This window comes from Leptonychotes weddellii, chromosome 6, assembly GCF_054177405.1.
Source record: "Leptonychotes weddellii isolate Sample4059 chromosome 6, ASM5417740v2, whole genome shotgun sequence".
NCBI lineage: Eukaryota > Metazoa > Chordata > Mammalia > Carnivora > Phocidae > Leptonychotes > Leptonychotes weddellii.
In genome coordinates this window covers 49,263,341-49,287,508 of record NC_138374.1, presented here as the reverse complement: position 1 = coordinate 49,287,508, position 24,168 = coordinate 49,263,341, and the positions used below count along the sequence as shown (strand labels likewise).

General features: G+C 56.2%; 2 protein-coding genes across 7 annotated transcripts in view; one reads left to right on the top strand and one right to left on the bottom strand.

The window, feature by feature from the left end:
* The first annotated feature begins 842 nt into the window (after positions 1-842).
* Positions 843-24,168, top strand: part of LOC102736847 (cadherin-23) — a 75,427-nt gene continuing 52,101 nt past the window's right edge. For 3 of the 4 annotated variants that reach the window (XM_031019983.2, XM_081824087.1, XM_031019980.2), the window contains exons 1-4: positions 1,089-1,349; positions 2,586-2,714; positions 3,658-3,786; positions 4,526-4,753. In XM_031019983.2, the coding sequence (XP_030875843.2) occupies positions 4,628-4,753 (126 nt within the window). In that variant the 5' untranslated portion in view covers positions 1,089-1,349; positions 2,586-2,714; positions 3,658-3,786; positions 4,526-4,627. Of the gene's footprint in view, positions 1,350-2,585; positions 2,715-3,657; positions 3,787-4,525; positions 4,754-24,168 lie in introns of all 4 variants that reach the window. The other variant, XM_081824086.1, reaches the window with a different exon arrangement.
* The window catches only part of VSIR (V-set immunoregulatory receptor), a 28,380-nt gene continuing 10,757 nt past the window's right edge, over positions 6,546-24,168 (bottom strand). For all 3 annotated transcript variants that reach the window (XM_081824091.1, XM_081824092.1, XM_081824093.1), the window contains exons 4-7: positions 18,881-18,988; positions 15,780-15,807; positions 14,295-14,491; positions 6,546-14,110 (exon numbers count right to left, since the gene is read on the bottom strand). In XM_081824091.1, coding sequence (XP_081680217.1) covers positions 14,073-14,110; positions 14,295-14,491; positions 15,780-15,807; positions 18,881-18,988 — 371 coding nt within the window. In that variant the 3' untranslated portion in view covers positions 6,546-14,072. The remainder of the gene's footprint in view (positions 14,111-14,294; positions 14,492-15,779; positions 15,808-18,880; positions 18,989-24,168) is intronic.

Sequence of the window (24,168 nt, the reverse complement as noted above, 5' to 3'; positions counted from 1 at the left end):
TGCCAGGCAGGAAGCAGGACGAGGACCACGTTGTACCACCCCTGAACTTTTTGTTTGCTCATTCATTCCCCAAAGCATCTTGGTGCTATAGGTGTTTTTGTACTTTCAGCTAAGGAAGTGGAAAATCAGAGAGGTTGAATCATTTTTTCCAAAATCACACAGCTGGTAAATGGTGGAGTTGGTCCTGCCTCCAAGCCTGGGCTTCTTGCCCTGCGGTTCTGACAGCTCCCTAAAGATATGGAGGCGGGGCTAGGATGGAGAAGAAGGAAGACCTGATTGGAGGGGGAGGGAGAAGGGGGTCTCCTCTGTAGCAGCGAGATTCCCCAGGCTCTCCATGGGGGACTGTGTATGCTGCAGGCAGGCCTGGGAGCCCCTGTACCCCAGGCCCAGGGAAGGAGAAGATGAGGTCTGGCTTGGGGCAGGGTGGTGGGAGCAAGCCCCGCCTGGGAGTCCCAAAACCTGAGCCTCTCCCACCCGTCCTGAACCTTCCCATCAGTGAGCCTAAGCGGCGCTCATGGCCATCTGTGTGCTGGAGGCTACAGACGCGAAACAATATGCTCTTTGCATGCAATTTGCACATTCCCGGTTTATATCTGACAGTTGGAAATTCCTCTCCTCTCCCCACTGGGAACACCAGGCTACCTCCTGGCCCCTTCTTGTTCCAAAGCCCCGTTTCCTTCCCTCTAATCCAGATGTGCCAATGAAGAGGCCTTCGGGCTGGATCTGGCTGCTAGATGTGTTTTGACCAGCCGGCACCTAAGTTTTTCCTTTAATTTTTATTAACACGTAATTCCTCATAAAAATCTGGATGCCAGGTTCCCCTTGAAAAACAGGAAGTTCTGCCAATGTCAAGCTGGCGTTCTTCATGAATTTTTCGCTGAGTAGCCTCTGTCCCCTTTAGCCAAGGCCCGTGCCTTCCAGCTCTCAGCCCCACCACCTAGGAGTCCCCCCTGGTCCCCTACCCTGCTGTCCTGGCCCCAGCATTTGAATGCATCCAGCCCTCCCCCATCACACTTTGAGGAAAAAATGTGCTCAACACCTCTGTGTAAAGTCCGAATCGGCCCAGGCAGGCTCTGAATGCTAGCTGACTTTCTGGAACTATCAGCTCTAGGCCCCGATGGGCCCATGGTGGGAGCCTGGTGTTTGCAGCCAGGAAGCGGAAGGAGGCGGTAGGTCTCTGGCTGCCTCCCCCCTCCCAGGTCTATATCACGGTGCTGGACGAGAACGACAATAGTCCCCGCTTTGACTTCACCTCCGACTCGGCCGTCAGCGTGCCTGAGGACTGCCCTGTGGGCCAGCAGGTGGCCACCGTCAAGGCCCGGGACCCCGACACCGGCAGCAATGGGCAGGTGGGCACCAAGTGAAATAGTTGGATCTTCCCTGTCGGTAGGAGGCTCACATAGCCTCTCCGCTAGAGAAGGGACAGTCAGGCTCCTCCCAGCCCCAGGCAGCACGGCCCTGCCCTCACCCTAGTCCGCGGTCAAGGAGAAGAGGCAGAGCTGTGCAGGCTGTTGGCCCTGCCTGGGTCAAGTGAACATGGAGCCCAAAGGCCTGTCACAGCTCAGCCCCCCACAGCAAGCTGAAAGCAGAGGGGGTTCATCCTTCCCGCTGACTCCTTCGTCACCTGATCCACCAACCACTCGGCATCTCGGCCCTGTGTGCCAGCCTTTCCCACATGGCCCCAGGTCTCAGAGAGGACATGCTCCTCCTCCTCCCTCCTGCTCTGGGGGGCCTGTCCCACGGCAGGAAGTGCTCCCTCCACACACACTCCAGGTCTGGAAGCCCCAGCGCACAAGGAGGACGGGTGATAGAGCATATTATTCTTCCTGCTGCTTTAATCTGTCCTATGAATCAGCTGGTATGTTTGAGGAGGTTTCCACCATTTAAAAATGGCTTGCTCGGGGCGCCTGCGGGGCTCAGTCGGTTAAACGGCCCACTCTTGATTTCGGCTCAAGTCACGACCTCAGGGTCATGAGATCAAGCCCCGCATCGGACTCTGCACCAGGCGTGGAGCCTGCTTGAGATTCTGTCTTCCTCTCCCTCTGCCCCCACCCCAAAGATGGCTTGCACACCTCTGGGGGCGGGGGGGTGGCTTTGGGGTCAGAAGCACAGGCGTTCAAATCTTCGTTCTCTTGGTCATTTGCAAGCTGTGTGACCTTGGCCAACTGTTGCATGTTTCTGAGCCTCCTGTCTGCAAACTGAAAAGAGCATCTCCTTCTGACTGTTGCTGCGAGGGCCAGATGGAACCCCAGCTCGGGCCCGCTTCTAGCGGGGCCTCCAGAAATCTCAGTACCTCCCCACCTCTGTCCTGGGAAACGTCCGTGCCGTGGGACTCACACGCACCCTTCTGGCCCCTGGGCCGGTAACGCTGACCTCTCTTGCCCCAGGAGCCTGCCACAGGTCCTGCGTTGCCTCAGTGCGCCTGCCGCACACATTTGTAGGGATGCGACCACCTCTGCATAAATGTTCTCTTTTCAGATGCCCTTACCGAGCAGAGGGTCCGGGAGGGCAGGGGAGGGGCTCGGCCGGATCTGGCGGCCTGTCCTCCCCACTCTCTCCCTCCTCTCCCCCCTCCTCCCTGACAGGTGGTCTTCTTTCTGGCCTCTGGCAACATCGCTGGGGACTTTGATATCATCACCACCAACGACTCCATTGGCGAAGTGTTTGTGGCCAGGCCTCTGGACAGAGAAGAGCTAGACCACTACATCCTCAAGGTGAGAAACACCCCCTGCCCCGGGGTCTCTGTTGACCATCCAGGTGAGAGCTTGGTACAGCCTGGCAGTCAGCTTCCCGTGTCACTGGTCCCCAGGGGACCCAGAGCAGGAAGCAGAGGTGTCCGTCCCCGCCATAGGAGCCAGGGGAGAAGGCTTGGCAGAGCTGATAGAGTCCTGACTTTTCCACAAACAGTATGACTTTGGACAAGTTGTTCACTCTTTCTGGGCCTTGGTTTCCCCTCTTGTGCAATGGGCAGAAGAACCCTTCCCTGGCCTGCCTCTGCCTCGGTGAGAAACAAGCGCAGGTGTGAGGAGTCCCAAAGGCCACCATTATTGCTGAATTGCTGTGGCTGGCCTGTTCCCTGAGGACTCTGGGGACCCCAGGGTTGCATTTCTGCAGGGGTCTGAGCCTGGAGAGCATTTTCTGCTGCCCCACAGGCATCCAGGAATCATCTGGGCTCCCAGGGATAGGCTTGGGCTATGGGGGGGATCTCCAGTTCATTGCTGAAAAGATTATGGGAGGCTCTCTCTATTTGCCAGGGTTCAGAAAGGAGTGCATGGAACAAAGGTATTTGAAGCTAAAGGCAGGAGCCCGGGGTCTGGTCACAGGCCCAGGTCATGGTCGGAGGGGCTGGCACAGCCCAGAATATAGTCAGGGGTAGAATCAGATGCTAAAGACTGGGCACACCAGAATCAGATTCCAAATGATGGCCCCAAGTCAGACAACAATTGGGCAAGGATTGTTTGCAGCATGGGGCAGAAGGCAAAATCCTGGGGAGAGCCCAGGGCTGGCAGGCCACACGGAGGCAGGGATGGACCCTTGAGTCTCTCTGCCCTCCTGGTCCTCCCCACTGGGCAGACTGCCCTTTCACACTCCATATTCCTGATCTTTCCCCTACCTTTAGCCCTGAATCCAGCCTCCTCTCTCCTCTCCTTCCTCCAGGTTGTAGCATCCGACCGTGGCACCCCTCCACGGAAGAAGGACCACATCCTGCAGGTGACCCTCCTGGATGTCAATGACAACCCTCCAGTGATCGAGAGCCCTTTTGGGTACAATGTCAGCGTGAACGAGGTAAGGGCAGCTCTTGCGTCCATACAGCTGGATGTCCAGGGTGGACAGTGGGTGTGAGTGACCATGAAGCACCTGTTTAAGTGTCTGCCTGGCCCGCTAGGCTCTCCAGACCTGGCAGGTGGGGGCGAGGCCCACTCACTCACAATTCCAGCCCTAATGCCAGATCCTGGAATGCAGTATCTTTCTGTGGGTGGTGTGAAGAGGAGACAAGAGGAGAGAGAAAGAAGGAAGTGGCCTTCCACCACCAATAGGGATTTATCCCCGGGAGAGCTGTTTTTAAACAAAACAATGCATTTACTATTCATTCTTAAGACTGAGCCACTAAGGGAAATTTTTGCGCCAGCATCGCTGGGTATCAGGCCAGGTTGGACGTCCATGAAAGCAGGGGCGGTAGAGGGGTTTAAAGGCCAGGGCTCAGGCCAGGCTCCCAGGATTCAGACCTGGGCTCTGCCACTGACAGGCTGTGTGACGTGCATACATGCTTTCTCCGTACCTCAGTTTTCTCATCTGTAAATGGGGATGGCATCATACCTAACTCATAGGGTTACAGAGAAGAGACGGTGAAGTCACGCAGCCCTGCATACAGTGGGTGCCCACAGAATGTTCACCACCAGCATCTTCATCCTCCTCCTCGGTGCTCCACAGTAGACAGAGCAAAACTCTCTAAAGGCCCACGTGAAGCCCTTGGGCCCCCGGGGGCTCTGAATCCAGAATGACCTCTTTCCTGTTCTCCCCGCAGAACGTGGGTGGGGGTACTGTTGTGGTCCAGGTGAGAGCCACCGACCGTGACATCGGGATCAACAGCGTCCTGTCCTACTATATCACTGAGGGCAATGAGGACATGACCTTCCGCATGGACCGGATCAGTGGCGAGATTGCCACACGGCCTGCCCCGCCCGACCGTGAGCGCCAGAGTTTCTACCACCTGGTGGTGACCGTGGAGGACGAAGGCACCCCCACCCTGTCCGTGAGTAATGGGGGCAGCTGCAGGGAGGGGAGGGTGCTTGAAGGACAGCTCTGCCTTCTCTGCGGGGGGCGGCAGGGGAACAAGATGGGTGGGAGTGGAATGCCCGAGGGGGGTAAATCTTTGACAACTCCTCTGTCGTGCCTTTAGAAGGTCTGCCTCTGAGTATTTATGGAGGACCCGCGTGTGTATTTGGGGAGGCCCCGTGTGTGCAGAACTCGTGCGCTTGTTGTCCTGCACCTGCAGCCACCCCGAGCCTCTGTTGAGCCCTCTTTGCGCAAACAGAGCCGTTCTGTGGGATGGTGCGGAGTAAGCCTACACCTCCGGGCCTGGCCAGCCCCCACTCCACTTGTCAAGCTGTGTGCCCACGAGACTGCATTCACCCACACCCCGTGCCAAATAGGAAAAGGCCTCTTCCCCTCTGTCGCATTGCTGTGACACGCTGTCGCAATATGTCCAGGTTGGAAGGGACTGATGTTCTCGGTTCCGTCTGGTGCAGAGCCCCCGCCCAGGGCAATGTGCAAGGTTTGCGAGGTTGGAGAAGGAGGTGTGCCCTGCGGCACCAGAGGGCGAGGTGGTCTGGGGGCCATGGGCTGGGGTGGGAAATTTGGAGTCAGGAGTCCTGTGAGCTGGCTGCGCGATCGCCGGCAAGTCGGAACCTCTCGGAATGTGGGTCTCGTCATCCGTAAAGGGAGATGCTATCTCCTCTTAGGTGGTGTCTGGGGAGTTGAATTAGCTCATATCTGCGGAAGTGCTTGGCCAGCCCTGAGGAGGAGGATCGTATTGTCTGTGTATGGGCGCAGTAATGCTGCCTTGCAAACCAAGCCAAATGGAGAGACGAACACAACCATTGATTTAGCACCAACTCTGCAAACTGGCAATTTAGACCTGGTTTAGCTGGGCTCCCCCCTTTGTTGGGGTTGGAGGGGGGCAGCTGTGTGTCATTGGATGGCTGGGCTTTTGGGGGTTGGCCACCTATCAGCTGGGGTGACAGGGCCACCTGTCTCTCCTCTTCCAGAAGGCTAGGCTATACTTGTTCACATGCAGCTAGAAAGGGTCCAGGAGAAACCGTGGAAGCATGCAAGGCCTCTTGAGTCCAGGTTTGGAACTGGGCTGAGGTTACTTCTAGCACATTCTGTTGGCCAAAGCAAGTCACAAGGCCAGTCCAGGTTCAAGGTGTGGAGAAATACACTCTATCTTTTGAAGGACTGAGTTGCAAAGGAGTTATAAAAAGTGTGGATACAGGGAGGTGTAAAGGATTGGGGACATTTTTGTACTCTGTCCACCCTAGGAACCTGACCATAAATGAGGCCTCAGCCCTGTCCCTTTGCCCCCTACGGGTGACTCTGTTAGACCCGTCCCCTCTGGCTCAGCCCTATGGACTGTGGGGTCAGAGCAGGCCTGGGCTGGGCTGTTTATCTGGAGTGTCTCTGGGGAGGATGGTGGAATATGACCAATCCCAGGAAACCACATTCTGAGATGCTGAGGTTATGGGACTGGCTCTGGGCACACCCTGGGCATCCTCAGCTCCAGAGCTGCCAATGTCCCCGCTAATCACTTTAGCCGTCCCCACCCAGTGAGCCAAAGAGAGGGTTGTATACAGGACACATATAACTGCCTGAGGGGGTAGGGGTATCAGTTACTGTGGTGACATGGAAGGACTCCGTTTTAACACCCCTCCCCCCCCTCCCCGCAACTGCACCTGGCTTCAGGGCAAGTCATCATCCTGGTCATCTCGCCAATGGCCTTTAGAGACGTGTTTGGCTACAAGTGACAGAAACTTTATAGTCATCAGTAAATCAGAATGCATTTTATTCACATAACAAAAATTCTGGAGAGAATTACAAATGTTGGTTTTGTGCTCAGTGATGTCAGAGCTAATGCCTCTTGGCCTTTCCCCCATGGTTACAGGATGGCTGCTATAGCACCAGCCATCATGTCAGCATTCAAGGCAGGAAATGACAAGAAGACAAAGAGCTATGCAAGCCATTTCTGCCCCTTTATCAAGAAAGCAAAAGTTTTTCCAGAACTATTTTCCAGAGTTCTGCTTATGTCTGTGGCCAGAAAAGATTCATATGGGCACCTCACTGCAAAGGAGATTGGAAAAAAATGACAGGATTGTCAGGACTGGCTTATTACCTGGAAGCCAGATATATCACTCAAACAAAAGCAGAGCTTGTTAGTGAGGGAAGGGCAGAGAACAGATCTGGGGTGGGAAACTGAGAGCATGTGCCCCTCCTCATCCTGACCTAGGCCAGCAAACACAGCAATCTCACCCCTGCTCCCCCCTTCCCCGCTCCCCACAGTCCTAGAGTTTCCTGGGGAGGCAGTCAGTGAGACCCTTGACATTCTGACACCCTGAGTTTTAGAGGTGACGTCTGGCTTCCTTTTGGTCTTCAGAAGAAAGGACAATTAGGGAAATGTGAAATCACCCCAGCCACATTTAACCACCAGGAATGGGTGGGCCGCTACTCAAGCAGTTCCTGCAGAACTTGGGACTGGTCCCTGTAGCTAGAAAGTTTCCATCTGTTGACAGACACCCTGACCCCCCCGCCCCCAGAGACCCAACCTAGCCCGGTGGAGACCCATGAGCACTGCCTCCTCACACATGGGTCCCTGACATTCTAGCCCCACCTCGAAGCAGATCTCGGGCTTTCCAGCTCCCTGCTAAGACTACGAGAAGTTAGGTGGTGAGAGATATAATCTCCCTTTCTCTACATTCCTCATTCTGGCCATCACCAGCTCGGGCCCTGGAAAGCACCTTCTAGATGACTCGGGTCAGGCATGGGGTTCCCTGAGGCCATCACCGAGCAAATCTGTATATGGGCTCCTGGGCTGTAACACTGTGCTCCGGACAAACGGCATCAGGGACCAGCTGGGAAAAGATTTACAGGAGACATTTTTTAGGTCAAAAGGAATCTGTCCTTTCAACTTTTTTTCCTGCTGCTTCAGGTTGAGGAAAGATCCCTGGTACTTGACTTCTGTAAGGGACACACGACGGTGAAGAATTGCAGTGACCACGGGAGCATAGTTGAGAACTGAGCATTAGAGGATATTTGTTCGTTCATTCAGTCGTTCGTTCGTTCGTTCATTCATTCAGGCAGACAGTGTTCCCTGAATGCCCACTATGTGCCAGGCCCCAGGGATACTGGGAGGAAACAGTGTTGGTCCCTGCCATAGTAAAAGGCCTCCGAGTAAGGAAGGCACTGAGGCTCTCCAAGCACAGGGGCCAAGGTGCAGATGGGACTGCATTGAGGAGCACTAACAAGGGCTTGGGGAAGGCTTCTTGGAGGAGGTGACAGCTGGGCTGTCTTGTCACTCAGTCATCGTTAGCACAACAAAGCATATCCTGGACCCGGAGATCCACCTGAACAAAGGCCTAAGATCAAGCAAAGACCAGGGGTGGGTTTGAGGAGCTGCACGTAGTTCAGGCCCGTGGCAGCATTCAGAGCCGAGAGTGCAGCTCTCTATCTATATATCCTTCCGGTGACATTGTCTCTGGGGTCTGCCCTAAGGGCTGACTGCACTACTTTCTCGCGTGCCCCCTCCACTTCTTCCCTGTCAAGCTGAGCCAGGGTGAGGACAGGGCACAAGCCACAAGCAAGGGCCCTGCAGCCAGTGCCCAGCCATGATTGGCATCTGCCTCCAAGGAGCACTGGACCCCTGAAGATTTGCTTCCCCTCTAGCTGGTGAACCCCCAGGGTCAAGCACAAAACTGAGGGCCAAGCCAGAGGTGACCAGAGGAGGTCCCTTCCCTGCTGTTGGGCAGATTTCACTGGTTGGGTATTCGAGGATAGGGTTGTTTTAAGCCCTCCTGCTCCAGCCAGAGTCCTGAGGAGCATCCCAAGGTTCCAAGAAAGGTCACCATGGTCTTATGGGTGGATGCCACCCTGCATGTATCTGTCCAGAGATGCCCGGCAGACCCACACACTGACCTGTTGTTTCCACCTACAGTTATCTGCCTGGTCCAAGCCAGCCGTCACTGGCACAGGACCAGCCTCACAGGGGCAAGTAAGAGTCCCTCCTTTCCTCTTTCCTCCTTTCATTCAACACCAAATACGTGCCCGGCCTGTGCTAGAGGCTCGGAAGTCAGACATGAGTTGGGTACAGTCCTGTCCTCAAGGAGCCCCCAAACTAGAGGGGAGATGGACACGTAACAGAGAGTTACCACTCTGATGTGATAAAGTGCCAGGAACTTGGAGCCAGGAACCAGGGAAGGTTTTCTGGAAAAGCCATCATTTGCATCTGTGACTTACGGAGTGAAGCTCTCTTAGCAGGGGGCCTGGGATTCAGCCACCAAGAGAAATCTTGTATCTGAGCCCTCTTATCTCTTCATTTCACCCTGGCCCCCCTTTCCCCAATTTCCTGAGAACTGTACATTCCTGTCCCACCCAGCTTTTAGCCCTGTATCACCCAGAGCTAGGAACAGCTGTGCAGCAAGGGGCATCCGGACCAACCCAGGCCTGTCACACAATAGTGTGCCACCCAGCCAGGGGAAATCATTGTACAGCCTCTGCCCTCTGGCTAGCTCCAGGCCGCAGGCAAGGGAGGCCCGGCTGGGGGGAGGGGTCTAAGTGGCCGTCAGGGAGGCCCCTTCAAGAGGAAGGGCCGGGCCGGGGGAGGAAGGACGGAAGGCAACTGGGAGGTCAGGAGCTGAGCCCCAGCCACAGAGGCACCTTGGCAGGAGGATGGAGAGAGGGAGGGCCTGACGGGAGGTTTCCCTGCCACACGAATCGCAGCCAGCAGGTTAGAAAATCCCAGCCAACCAGCTCTGGCATCTCAGGCTGGTGGGGACCTGCAGAAGTCACCTGTCCAGGGAGAAGGACAGAGGTCACCCACCGCCCGCTTGCTGGTCCAAGAGTTGCCAGCGGAGAAAGTCTGCGAGCTGGGGACGTTGCTCTTGGCAGCTGACCTCCTATCTTTAGGGCCAAGAGCTCTTCTGTGTATTAAACTTGGACCCTGCTGTTGTTGAGGAAGCCTGCTTCCCCTGGCTCAAGCTCAGGAAACCCCAGCCTGGCCCCTTCCCTGTGCTGCACACCAAGTAAGCCAGGCTTCTCCGGCCCAGCGTGATGACATTCAGATCCTTCCCTTGTCTTGCGTCCTGAGGGCTGTTCTGCAACTGCTCAAATGTGGCGCATGCATCCTGTCAGGTCCTCCCAGAGACCCTGGGGCTCCGTGGTCAGCCAGCTGAGAGCTTCTCCTTTCCCTCCCCCGTGGTAAGCAAGTTGGGGGCACAAGGGGTCCTGTGGCTTCAGCACTGCCAGGCAGAAAGGGGAGTGGCGAGAACGATGCAAAAGAAATGGAGCCCTGGGCTTGTGGGCCCAGGTTCACGGCCCCTCCCCACCCCCCAGCCATGGTGTGTGCTATAAGCAGGTCCAAGTCCTGGCCTCTGATGCCATTCAGTTCGATGAAGATGAAGGAGCACAGGCCTGAGAAGCAGAAGACCCAAGTCTTAGTCCCAGTTCCACGTTCACTTCTTGTCACAAGACACCAATCTTTTGGAGCCTTGGTTTTTCTGTGCATAAAATGGACACAGTAAAGCCTCCCTGGGTGTTCTGGTGGGGGAGGGAGAATCAAAAAAGCAATAACGTTAACGTGTGTTTTGGAAAACACAGCATTGTAACAGAAAAAGCCAAGCGATAGCCCACCAGCCACTTGTCCCTCTCGTGCCCGGGGCGCACGGCTAGCTGATGGCAGCGTTTTCTCATTAAGCTATGTTGCTACTTCAGAATCCCTCCCGACATATATTTTAGGAAGTCATGCCACCAGATCAGAATTGCGAGACAAAATGAAACCTCTGCCCCCCTGGCCTGCACAAGCTCAGGGCATCCTATTGTCTTCGGGAGATCCCACCAAGCACAGACAGAGCTGGTGGAAGGTCAGAGGGGGGCCCTGTGAGTGGCCCAGAGAACAGGACCCTGGCATCCCAGTTCAACGCATCACCCCATGGCCATGCTTCAGTTGTCAGCTCTGCGACTGGGTCCAAAGGACAGGCTGTTATCGGACCCACCGCCCTTTGGGAACTCCCGGCATAGTTAGGGAGACATAGCATCTGTACAGGAAAGAGGCAACAGTGCCAAGCAGGCCCAGTGAGTGCCCCGTGGAAGGGCTAGGTGGCCAGTGCCCTGTGTGGGCTGGGCCCCCCACGAAGCTGGGCTGTGAGTGTCTACTTCTCGAGAGGTCTTTGCACCTGGGGTCCTGGCCGGCAACCCCCAGTCCCTTTCTGCCCACTGCCGTGCCCCTGGACTTCCCTGAGAAATCACAGACCAGCCTTGGGGTGCTTTAGCTGACACCCAGGAAGGCCCCTTCTGGGAGGCAGTGCCCAAGCTGGGGTGGAGAGTGACCGGACCTCTGCAGGTCATCTCTCCACCATGTCTCCCTGAGGCCCTCACCACAGAGCACTCCCTGAAGAGGGCAGTGCTTCGGCCCCCGCGTTCCTGCATACCCACCCCAGGGCCCTTCGTCACAGACACCCCTCCCCCGCCCAGGCAGGGCCAGCCTGATCCAACAGTAGCATCTCCAGTGGTCCCCATGGCATGCGAGGCTAACTAAGGGAACTCCATTGCCTTAGCCTCTCCCTTGGAGGGAATAAAGGCAGGCTGTCTTTATTAAATGTGGACATCGGGAGAACATGACAGGAATGATGGCTGTTATAATTCCTGATCTATCTCTTCACAACACCTTAGTGCCTCAAAGCACAGATTTCCTTCTGAGGGCCTCAGCCAGTGCTGTGATCCATCAGCCTCCTGCCTCAGCCCCATCCTGCCTGGCAGCTGACTTTCTGGAGGCCCCAGTGTTCCTCCCAGCCCCATTAGAGGCAGGCACGATGATCCCACTCCCCTGCTCTATTCGGTGCACTCCAGCCCACAGGCACTGAGCTGGGGCCCACAGGGACCAGCCCCCAGGGCAGGCGCCTCCAGAGGCTATCACCACTCCCAGGCCAGCATGGAGGGCTCCTTGGCATCCTGCCCCTCCTCGGTAGCAGCAGGGAGGATGCCTTGGGGCCTCTGGGGGCGGAGCGTGTGGTCATGGATGAAGATGGAGCCTGGAGCTCAGAGTAAATTTCACTGAAAACAGGAAACCACGAAGCTGCAATGTGTTCACTTGTAAGGGTCCAGAGAAGAAGAGCTCAAGGTCATGCAGGAGGAAGCTGGGGAGGAAGTGGGGTGGCTTTCTGCTCTGGGGCCTCCTCCCTCCCTCCTGCCCTCCCACCACACAGCAACAGCCAGGCTTGGGGTCTGGCAGCCAAATTCTTAGAAATTCTATCTGCCTGGAGGTCAGAAGCTGCGGGCTGGGCCAGGCCAGCCTCCCCCTAGGGCAGGAGCACTCTTTCTGAGCTGGGGGATGGGGGAGGTCTGGTCTGTGGGCTTTTCCTTCAATCCTAGGGGTAGCCCAGCTCAGCTCTGAGCAAGTGTCACCCTGCGCATCCCTGCCATGGGCCCCCAAGAGCTGTTAGAACAGCACCCTCTCTCTGTGGCAGCCTGCACTCAGCGTCCAGGCAACAGATGGGATAGAAGAGGGACCCCCAGGGACAAAGCAGGAACCAGGATTTTGGTGTCCTGGCCACTGGAGGTGTCCGTGCAGTCTCAAGGCCCAGGCCCACTCTTTCCTCAAGCCTTCCCCCTCCCAGTATAGCAGGACACCCACACTGACCCATGCCCTTGGGCCTGACGGGGGAGTGTGGAAGCAATGCCGTGTATCCAGGGGGGCTCCCTGGTTCTAGCCGTAGGCCTGGCGGCTCACTGCCGCCGGAGAGCCTAGAGCTGCTCTCTTCCACCCCCAACTCCTGTCTCCCCCCTCCCCAGGCCATCCAGAGGGTTCTCCCTGCCTGCTGGGCCCTTACGCTGGCCTGAAGTCGGGGCTCTGCCACATAGGCTGCCGAGCTGAACGCCCTCCTCGGTGCAGTGCCTGGGCCCTATGCCACTCAAACTCACCCCTTCCCCTCTCGGCCCCCCCACCCCCGCTTCCACCCCAGAGTGTACAGAGCCCCCGCCCCCCGACTCCTCTCTGTGTTTTTAAAACCCTTTAATCAAAATTCCACAAAGGATTCCCTTGCATATGGTGTATAAAAACAAATCCGGGACATGCCCCGAAGCAGGAGTTGGAGCAGAGGGTCTAGAGCAGAAGGCCACAGACCCTTCTATGTACACGCCCACCGACAGGGTCACTCTGCTGTAAAGACTTGACACAGATTAAATGGAATGGAAGACCAAAGACAGGGCGGGGCGGGGGGGAGGAGGAGATGGGGGCTTCCCTGGGCCTCAGGCACCCCTGGAAGCAGAGCAGGGATTAAAACCCAGCTCCTACAGTCCATTCCCAGGGTTTGCACTTGTTGCCCGTGGAGTTTAATAGCACCTCCTCTTTCCACTGGAGGGAGGGTCACAGTTGGGGCAATACAGTATGTGGTCCTCCTCTGTCCTGAGCACGCTGCGTGTGGAGGGGGGAGGGTGGGGGTGGAGCCTCTCCACTCACCTTCCCAGCAGGCTCCACCTGCCCTCCCTCACTGCCCTCTGCAGCAGGTAGCGCAACCTCTGCCTGGCCCCCATTGCCCAAGATGCCAGCTGGCCCACAGTGGCCACTGTGCCCCAGGGTGCACTTCCTGTTTCGGGGACCCTGGCCAGTGAACTCTGGGGCCCAGAGGGCAGGCAGTGGGAGCCCAGGTTTGCTTAACCGGTGGACAGCTACTGGGAGAGGTTGCTGGTAGCAGACAGCTGGGAGAGGCTCTCGTGGCCCCAGGGGCAGGCAGGCAGGACCAGCCCCAGAGCTCCATGGTCACGGAGAGGGAGTCGGACCGATGAGCAGCCTCAGGCGAGATCAGGGCGCTGGCTCTACCGCACTGAGGGAGAGTCTTTCCACATCTTTTCCTGTGTCTCATGCCTGGCAGGATGGCACTGGATGGGGACAAGGGGCGGGGGGGAGAGGAGTTCTGTCCAGTGCCCATCTTGTCTCATCTGGGCTGTTTGGTCACAAAGCTCATGTCCCAGGGAGAGAAGCTGCCATAGGCTGGAAACTCTTGAGCTTCTAGGATGTAGACCGTTTGGCATTTGTAGCTGGTGAAGTTCAGGTCTCTGGGGCGGGATCCCAGCACCCCACCATCCTTGAGACAGGGGCTGGGCAATCCAGCCCCTTCTCCCTTCTGCCATGTAGCACCCAGAGGAGTTGAGGGTCTGGCCATCAGAGGTATCTCAAAGAGTCTGGGCTCAGAGCAGGAGGGAGGAAACCAGGGCCAGGGCCACGGCTAAGGGACCACTCAGAGGGCCAGCTCTGCCTCCAAAGCACCTGCCCCAGGCCCCGCCACAGTTGCCCGCTGGCCCCAGCTGGTCTAGATGGCCTCAGAGTTTGGAGAGTCAGGCACGGGGTCTGCAAAAGAAAGGTGAAGTAGAATGAATGGGGGGGGCTCTGCGGTCCTTCACCCACTAAACCCACACGGGGAGGCTATAAGGCCTCAGAAGGGGAGTGAGGCTGGTGCCCTGCAGGCCACAGGGAGGTCATGACCTTGCAGGCTGTTGTGCCCTGAGGGTGAGGGTTGTTGGGAAGCACTCACCGAGGGTTGGGAAGAAGACATCGCCAGGGCCTGGTGGCGACAGAGGAGTGCAGGGCTCAGAGAGCAGGTGCCGCCCGGACTCTGAAGGCTGCCGCTGAGCCATGTAGGACAGCGGAGACCTGGGTTTGGCCTCCGGCATGCCTTGGGAGGACAGGGAGACCTCAAAGCCGGGGTTTTCGACTCCTTGTGTGTTGTTGCTAGAAGAAGAGAGCTGGCTCAGTCAGTTGTGCTGCCCAGGTTTGGGCCTCTGCCCTCCTGCTTGCCCCACTCCTCTGCTTCCCTCCCCTCCCCTGCCTTCACACCTCAGGCCTCAGCACCCTCTTCCTGCAAGAAGGGAGGAGCCGGGGTCAGAAAAGGGCATGGCCTTCACTCTCCCAGCTCCCCTGAGCTCAGGGCTGCACCCTATTATTTGGCCATCCGCCCTGAGCGCAGCTGGGAAGCCTGGGGTCAGAGACACCTTGAGGACCCCAGATCAGGAACCTGCGACAGGTTTCTCAGCTGATGCCATTAGGATCGAATGTCCCCACAGCTTGTCGTAAGCTGCAGGGAGCAGTTCTCTCCCTCTTCCTGTTGGGGAGGGGGACCACCTACCCCCTGCCGCCAGCTCTGAGTCCCGGCAGGATCACTGGCAGGACTTCCTTTGACCTGTCTAGAAAATCGTCCCTTTCAAACACCCAAGAGGAGCTCTGGTTTTGCTGATAAAGTAACCGGGCCAAGTTCCTGAGTGGGGCTCATTCCTGAGGACACCCTCTGTGCCAGGCGCCCCGTCTGCTTCCTGCCCCGAGCCCACCAACACACACTCCCCTGGCCACCGCATGCCCAGCCTGCTGCCCCACTCGGAGCCCCTGGCCAACCTCTGCCCCGGTGGCCCACGGTGGCCTGACCACTTTCTCCTTGGCGTGTTCTGCAGGGAGGGACCACGGCTCCAGGTGTGCCGTCCTCCTTTGCATGTTTCAGTGTCTGTGCCCAGTTCAGCTGCTTCCTCTTCCTCCCCCACCCTGGCCAGCTGCCCCCGAGGCCTGAAGGAAGGTGCTGGCCTCAGGCCCGCAGTGTCAGAGCTCGGCCCGCTGGGCGAGGGGCGGCAGGGAGAGCACAGATATGTAGGCCTCAGTGCAGATGGCAGATGCTTTTCTAAAGCAGTTGTGCCTGGAGGCTGTACAGGGAGCCTCCTGCACAGCCCTCCTTCCTGACAGCTGACCCCGGCCCGGGGAGGACCTGGGAGGCCGTGTCTGTGTTCCGAGCCCTGTCCCAGGACACGTTATCAGCGCGGGGAGAGGGGCAAGGAGCCTGGTGAAGGAGAGTCAGTCCAGGCAAAGAGCGACCCCCCTCCCTTCTGCATTAAGTCCAGCTGCGGTCTGAGTGTAGACATTGGCCGACAGAGCCGCAGGCCCAGGGAGAGGCAAGAAGAGAGAGAGCCTGCCAAGCTTGGAGTCGGGGCGGGGCGGCCACAGGAAGTTTTCTCGGGAAGATCTCCAGGGGCCTTACCTGTCCATCCGCACCAGCTCCTGGGCACCTGGGGACATACAGACAGAGAAGCTAGTCACAAAGGAGAGGCTTCCCTAGACAACATCCCTGCCCCCTCTGGCAGATGCCCTTTGAGGAAGGGGAGCAAGCCCAGGCTGGGCCACCCTCGCCCTGGATCCCCCTTCTGTTGGCTCAGGAGGCCCGCATGATCGTGTGTATCCTGCAGGCCAGGCCTCAGTGAGTCCGGTGTTTTAACCAGTGCTAAATGAAACTCGGGCTGCATTTCACAAGTATAAGGGGTGGCATTTGTCACCAGGAGGCCAAAGGCAACCAGTGCTTTCTCCTACGGCTTGATTAGGTGTTGTGAGACCATCCGGATTTAAGTATCAAGCAAAGGCCTGACTCCTGAATTTGCTGTTTCCTGTTTGGACATTTGCCACATTCTGGCCTGTCGCCATGATCTACTGAGTGGGAGGGCCGTGAGCTCAGTTCCTAATTGGAGGGTTCCTGGTCCTCCACATTGCCTAAAGGGTGGCTTTAGCAGTGACATCTCTTAGAGGAATCTTAGGGGCCTGAGACCCCATTACTTCTCGGCCATTCCACCACTTTCTGCTCCTCCTCCAAGCTGCTGCCCTCCCTTGGGATTCCCCACCCCTAAACTAGCCACCAACCAGATGCAGTGGTCCTACTTCCCTCTTCCTTGCAGTTCCCCATACATTTCTCATTTGCAAGAGCTTTACCACGATCACTGTGGGGAAACATGGGTGGGAGGGGCACACACAGAACACACAGGAAGTTGCACAAAGGTTCCTAAAATCTCTGCTCTCGGCAGGAATCATGGCTACCGTTTAGTGGGTGGCTCTGTGCATCAGGATTCGTGCAGGTGCCCAGCGTTCCCTGGGCTCATCCTCTCTACCCCTTGGTGGGAGGGATTGCTGGCCCCACTTTAGAGCTGGGGAACCCAATCTCCATCTAAAACCGGATTGGTTTCCACACTCATCAGCCTCTGCAGCAGGCTGCCTGCCTCAGTGCTCCCAACCCTTTCTCTCTCTTCCTCCCTGAGTGTGGCTCGCTCCTGAGTATGCTCTCTGAGCCAGCGCCCTGCCCGCAGCAACCAACACACACTCCCGGTCCCCTCCCTCCCTGGCCTGCCACGCCACCCGGGCGCTTAGCCTCTGTCCTGTGGCCGAACTCCTGGCATTTCTCAGTGACTTCTGTTCCTATAATTCCTGCAGCAGCACTTCTCGCGAGGCTAGATGAAGAAATGACCCAAATCTCCCCTCCCTCTCCATTTCACACCTGGTTTCTCTCCCAGCATCTCTTGGGTCTGTCTCGAAGACTCTGATCCTACAGTTCATTTTTTCTTCCTCTTTTTTTTTTTTTTTTAGAAGGGGTGAGCAGACTGGCCTCAAAAATACTTTTATTAGAAGATAAATTATTGACACCTTTTTGTTACTGCAATATTTAATTTGGGGATAAGGAGCTGTAAGAAGCCGCAGGTCACAGAATTGGGGTCTGTTTAGTTTCAGAGGATGCGTGCAGCACTGGGAGCTCTTTCCTGGGAAGCACCTCTTTCCTGGGAGCTGAGTGTGTCTCCGTCCTCGTCCCTTCCTCACCTCCGTGAAAACATTGCACCAATGAGCACAAGCTCATGGCAACTCCACGGTGATGACTCGCCCTGCTTGAGCCCCTGGGTTCCTCTTTCTGCTCCAAGCCTTGACCTACCTGCCCCCACCCCACCCCCAACCTATGGCGGGTTTTGCAAAAGGAGTATGGATGTCCTGAGAATAAGGGAAAGGTGACCACAGCCCCTGAATGAGCCACTGTGGGGGCTCAGGTGAGAGCGCCGTCCAGGTGTTACGGTCCAGTCAGAGGAAATCAGGTGTGAGCCAAAAGCCATCTGCCGACAGAGCTGCCCTCTCTCAGCTCTACCTTCTGCAGCTGGCCAGAGGGGAAGAAGCAGGGGAGGTGACATAAGGGCCAGGGCAGAGGACTCCCCACCCTCCTCGGGCTAGCCCAGGCTCAGGGGTGGGGTCAGAGGAAGGGCAAGGGGCACTGTACCACAGAGGAGGGTGAAATGGTGTTGGTGGCCATGACTTGAAGGCTGGCTCTACTGCTGACTCACTGTGAGCTTCCCTCGGCAAGTTACCGAACCTCTCTGTGCCTCAGTTTGCTCAGTTGCAAAGGAGGAACAATTGTAGGGCCAAGCTGTCTCATCATTATGAGAGGAGGTATATAACAAACTTGGCGGGGCGCCTGGGTGGCTCAGTCGTTAAGCGTCTGCCTTCGGCTCAGGTCATGATCCCAGGGTCCTGGGATCGAGCCCCACATCGGGCTCCCTGCTCGGTGGGAAGCCTGCTTCTCCCTCTCCCACTCCCCCTGCTTGTGTTCCCTCTCTCGCTGTGTCTCTTATCAAATAAATAAATAAAATCTTTAAAAAAGAAAAAAAAAAAACTTGGCATGGGGCCCAGCACAGCAACCTTCCCAGGTAGGGGTTGGTGGCCAGCACGCTCATCCTGATGAGCATTCTGATGATGTGGTGGGATTACACTCCCTGGGAAAAGCATGAGTGGAAAGCTCTGGGCTTGAGGCCCAGCTCTGCCACTTACTAACTTATATACCATTCAGTTCATGATTTAACCCCGCTAGTAAGCTCAGGTTTCTCAGCCATATGCTGAAAGAACTGAACTAAGTTATCTCCAGGATCCCTTCCAGTTCTGATAATCCAAAGGTCATTTTTGTCCTGACAATTACAATGCTGGTTACAAGGCAAGCCTACCCCTGCATTAAAGCAGGTCCTCAAAGGATCTCCAAGGGGCAGCATTTTATAAACCAATTTGAACTACTCCATGTGATTATTCATTCATTCAACAGATATTACTGAGGGCCGAGCCAGGACCCCTTGGGGCTGGTGGGCACTCAGGCCCCCCAGGTGGCACACCTGGGTCCCCTCCTCTCTCCACCATTGAACCTAGCTCCTTGCAGGGACTATAGCAGCTCCCATCTCTGGAACAGAGAGGAAATGTGCCTGCCTCTTGCCTTTGCTAATCCCAGGCGCTGAGCTGGGGCCTGGGGCAGATCGCTCGCACCCTCACCCACCCCAGGCAGGCGGGGATACTCACGGCGGTTGGAGGCCACCTGCCTTTGCTTGTAGACCAGGAGCAGGATGAGGGGAAGGCAGAGGATGCCCACGATGCAGGCGCCTGTAGCCAGAGCAGCCGCTGTGATGCCTAGTAAGGGCAGAGAGACAGCCATGGCGAGACTGCATTCCCTCTGCTTCTCCTGAGGGGATACTGAAGCCCAGAGAGGAAAGGTCTGGGCAGGCAGGGGGGCCCAGCTTTACCCAGGCCCCACAGCCAGACCCTCAGTGACCTGCAGAGGGACAGAAGGCCTAGGGATCCCCTTTCAAAGAGCGTCCCATGCCTCTTCCCCAAGTGGGCCCGGAGCACACAGAAATGAGGCCAGGGGCTCCAGGGAAGAGAGAGAAGGGTCTTCCTCCCAGCCCCCTGGGGACAGCTCAACTGCCCCAGGCCACGGGTTGTTCCCAGAAAAGGAGGGAAAGCAGGTCCTTCACAGACCCCGTGCCATGAAGTTCAAGGTCAAAAGGAACCCAGGTGGTGAAGAACGTTTGGAAATACATAGCGGTGATGGTTGCACCACACGGTGAGCAGAATTAATGCCACATTTAAAAGTGGTTGGAATGGCAAATTTTATGCTATATACGTTGTACCACAATAAGAAGAAAAAAAAACATCAAAATGAACAAAAGCCCCACTCCTCCTGAGAGACCCCCTTAGCTCTGGACACAGCTTCTGGAAGGGATCTCACACATACAAGTCACGGGGCAGGCGGCGGGGGGACACGTGGGGGAGAACTAGAAACATGTGAATCCTTATCTTAACGTTTTAAAATTTTAAACTTTCTAAATTACAATATAGATAGATAGATAGATAGATAGATAGATAGATAGATAGATAGATAGATAAGTTAAAATATATTCCAGAGTTTCCTCCCCCTGCTGCTCCTCCTCCCCAGGGCACCCTGCAAAGAGACAATCACTGTCCACACTTCTCTCGCGCGCGGCCCAGATTTGTCCCCTGCGTACACAGCATACAGGTGCTTTTCATGAGGATCGCTTTTCCCAGTTAGCGTGGCTTGGACAGCTCTGGTTGGCACAGAGCTCTACCCTGTTCTGCCTAGGGCTTTATCGCAGGGCTCACCCCAGAATTTATTGAAACAGTCCCCCATTGGTGGACATGCAGATCGCTTCCGTTTTTCTGCATAACTAATAACGTAGCCGTGAACTCCTTGTGTGTGCATCTTCCCTCGCTTGGGCAAGTACCTCTGTATGTAAAATCCCAGCGGTGAAAGTGCTGAGCCAAAGAGTATGTGCGTTTTCTTCTAGGCTGTTTAATTGGTAAAGGTTGTACCGCTTTACCATCCCACCAACAACATGAGAGGCCTGACTTATTTCAGCCCATCTGCTGACACCAGGAGTTTAGCTGGGATGGAACCACAACCAGCGTAAACGCGTTTCCTTCCCGATTTCAGCCCTTCCCCAAATACGAAATACAGGCTGGGATGCCTTGTCACGGTGGCGTCAATGTGGCCCTGGGGAGCTTGGGGAAGGTGGGGGGGCTGTGGTCTCAGTGTTGCCTTCACACTCTTCATTTGGGAATAAAGGCTGTGTTTATCTCATTGTATTGCTAAACAACCTGATGGTGTAAATAAGCTTTCCGGGGCTTTGTTCATACCACAGAAGAGAACAAACTGTTTACTGGCACTTTAGACCTACCCACTGGTACAGAACAGTTGCTATGCTAATCACAAAGCAAGTTCGAGTCCACATTAAAGCAGGTTCCCTGCAGATCTCAGCAAGGCTGCATTTTGACGTGGAATAGTGAAAGTAGACACATTCTATAATTCAGACGTTTGAGGATTTCTAACTCCCCGTCATAGGATCTTCTTGTGGGCATTGAGAAGGGGGTTGCAAAATGCTCTATTCTAGTCGTCAAACCAGGGCTCCAGACTGCTACTAAGCCACATTCAGTGAGGTCAGGTGCTCACTCGCTGTGTCTCCCTGTCCCCCTCCCGGCCTGACTCCTGTCCCCAGGCAGAGATCCCCCTCTGCAGCCCCTCCAGGGGATCAGGACTTGGTTTCCTTACAACCTGGGCTGAGAGTTGAGGCTGGGACAGGGAGGCAGGAGTTTGGGGACAGTTTTGTGGGCCCACCTGCCCTAGAAGCTACGGGCTCTTCTGCAAAGCCCAGCCTTGCCACAGGTCCCTGCCGCCTCCCGCAGGTGTGGCCAGTACCTGGGGAGGTGGGGGTAGGGGGTCCTGCTTGGTAGCCATCCAGAGCCAGGCTCACTGGGAAGGCGATCAGGTGCTGGCAGAGACAGCTGCCAGGCCAGCTCTGAGAACTGTGCCAGGCCCTTACACAGCAGGCTGGGATGGGAGCTCCCCCCAACGCTAACCTGCTCAGCAGTGCACCCTTGTCTAGAGCCTGCCAGTACCCAGTGGGTGGGTGGGTAGGTAGGTAGGTACGAGAGGGGAGGAGGGAGTTCGGTCAGGCTGCCTGGTTCCCCCGGGAGGGGTTGGATGAAAGCAAACCAAACATCCTGCTGTGTAGGGGGATAGGGAGGTTGCTTTGCAGGAGGTAGGCTGCCCAGCCCCCTTCCCTGGGCTCCGTGACAAAACCACAGCCCCTCAGCAATTGGGGGCTCTTGGGGACCAACTTTCTCAGCCTCTCTCCCTTCCTCCCGCCTCCCCCAACCTCAGACTGACTTGGGCTTTCAGGTGATTTCCTAGGCCGGCCACCCTGTTCCTTCCCAAAGAGATCTTTAGAAGACAGGGCTGCAGGTAGAACAGAAAAGCTCCCAGCTGCTTGGCTGGAAGCATCACTAGCCAATCAGGTACCAAGGCTGGCTGTGGGGCACCTGTCTTAGAGAGAGCAGGGATTGCAGTCTTTCCAAAGGTCAGCAGCACTGAGGGCAGTCCCTAGCGGCCCGCCCTGAGGCCCACTAAGCACAGGGGTCACCAGGCAAATGTTTCTAAACCATTAGAAAACAGATGTGTGTCCACTGTCTGTTGCCATCTCCTTGCCATCCTGTCATGGCCCACATGGTACGTCATCTCTTTCTTTTTTTTTCTTTTTTTCTTTTTTGGCCAACATTTTAAAATTGAGAGTTTCTGTAAAATCTGGGCTTCTGACTTTGCTGGAAAATGGAGTGGCTCTGGCAGCCCCGGGCCCCCCTCCAAGCACACAGCTGTTGGAGCTGCCCTTACAGGCCGGCAGCTGGCTGCTCACCACAGTCTCCACCCCTCCCCACTGTCTTCCTCCCCAGGTCCCTGGCTTCGGGGGCATTGGAGTTTTTGATCCCTGATTCAGCCTCTTGGATAACACGGATTGCCTCCCTGTTAGTGGGGAAGGGACACACGTGCTCCCATTTCTCACTGGACCCATGATCCCTAGAGAATGGAAGTGTTGGCCCCAACCCCCACACCCCACCCAAAAGGATAGCTGGGTTTCTTTTCATCAGACGCCATGCCCTCCTTAGTGACAAGACTCCACCACAGCTGTAGTCTCCAGACCTCCAGAACGAAGAGTCTGGAAAGGGGTTGGGACTTCAGAGGTCACCAAAGTCATCATCCTGCCCTCAACAGCTAGGATAGAAGTAAACACATCCCTTTGGCCCTTGGGGAACCAGGTCACTGTGGACAGTAGTAGCTCAGGGAAGCAGGGACCAGAGTGAGGCTGCACATCCCTAGAGAGGGAGGCTAATGTGAAAACCTGAGAGTAGAGGTGCCCAGCGAAGGAAGCCTGACCCACTCTTGACAATCAAGTTCAAAGTTCTGCCTCAGCCTCGGATTCTGACCAGCCAGATTCCCAGGCTTCCCCAGGCGACTTCTGTTTCCTTAATTCCAGCAGCTACTTCTCTAAGCTGGGTCTTAATCAGGAGAAATGAACCAAATCTTTGTTCCCTCTCTATTTTGCAGCTGGTTTCTTCATTGTCCCCACTGGCATCTCTCATCGCTGTCCCCAGGACTTTAATTCATACAACTGATTTTCAGAAAACTGGTGTTGAGAGAGGGGAGGGCAGCCCAGCTCCCGGGCAGGGTTTGTGACTGAGAATCAGGCGCTCTGGCTGAGAGATGGGGAGCAGTCCCTGCACCTGTCTGCACCTTGGTTTCCCCACCAGAGAAGTGTGCACAGTGGCAGAGGTGATGGCCTCTAAGGGAGCTCTGGGAGCTCCTGGAGGAAGAAGGGGGACTGGAGGGTTGCTCAGAGTGGAAGGAGCAATGGGGAAGTGAACACTCGTGGGCCCTGCCAGGTGAGGCTCCCCCCATCATGGATGCCTGTGCACACGGCCGTCCACCCTCACCAGGGAGCTGCCGCTGGAGGAAGTGAGGACAGCAGTGGCCTGGTGCCGAGGCGACATGTCAGGTTTGCAGTGTGCAGGGACAGGGGCTTGAACCAAAGAGTTCCTTAGTTCCATGCGGGTCTGGCTCAGTCCGAAATGTGTGTTCTGATTTTATTCCTGGCTAAGCTGTTTGTTGGTTCACAAAAGAGTAGTTGGAGTAGAAAGTTACCACGACCTTTGAGCTGGGCTGGGGCTGGGGCTGTAGGTTTAACTGTCCTGTCCCTGCCTTCGGTCTTTGTGCGCGTCCTCCTGGAGGGCAGGGGGGGAGGTCTGCACTCTTGTATCTCCAGGGCCTGGGCAGGGGCTGGTCCATACTAGATGCCCAGGAAATACTGATGGATAGAAGGCTCTGGAAGCCAAGACCCTCTCCTCTCCAAAGAATGGGGCACCCCTGAGACATCTCCCCTTTGCCTGCTGCCTCCAAGCTGCCAGGCATTCTGCCCTGGCCTCTGAGTGCCCAGACGTCCCTCAGAGCAGTGCCCCACTCTTCCTCTGCAGGATGCCTCCCAGGGCAAACACCAGGGGGCTGACTGCCACCCGCCCACCGCCCTGTGCATTCCTCAAGCTGGGAAGAAGGTGAAGTGAGCACAACCCAGCTGTGTGAATTTGGGCAAGTTATGTCACCTCTCTGGGCTTCTGTGTCCATGTGTAGAAAGTGAAGATGTGCTGCCTACTTCAGAGGGTTCTTGTCAGAATCCACGGAGATACCAGTACTTGCGAGGACTTAGCACAGTGCCTGGCATGCAGAAAGAGCTCTAGGAAAGGTAGTTCTCTTCCCCTTCCTGAGTCTCTCCGTCCTCTCTCCCCCATGCACAGAACAAGGACTGCAGCCCAATGGTTGCGGGGAAGGGGTAAGTGAAAGGGAGAGGCAATAGCAGAGGAGGAAGAATGGGGGTTCGGTGGGCTTGGGGTGATGAGGTCAGAGTTCAGAGTGGGGCCTGGATCCAAGAAGAAGGCGGAGGAGAACAGAGAACCCAGAAGGGCCAAAA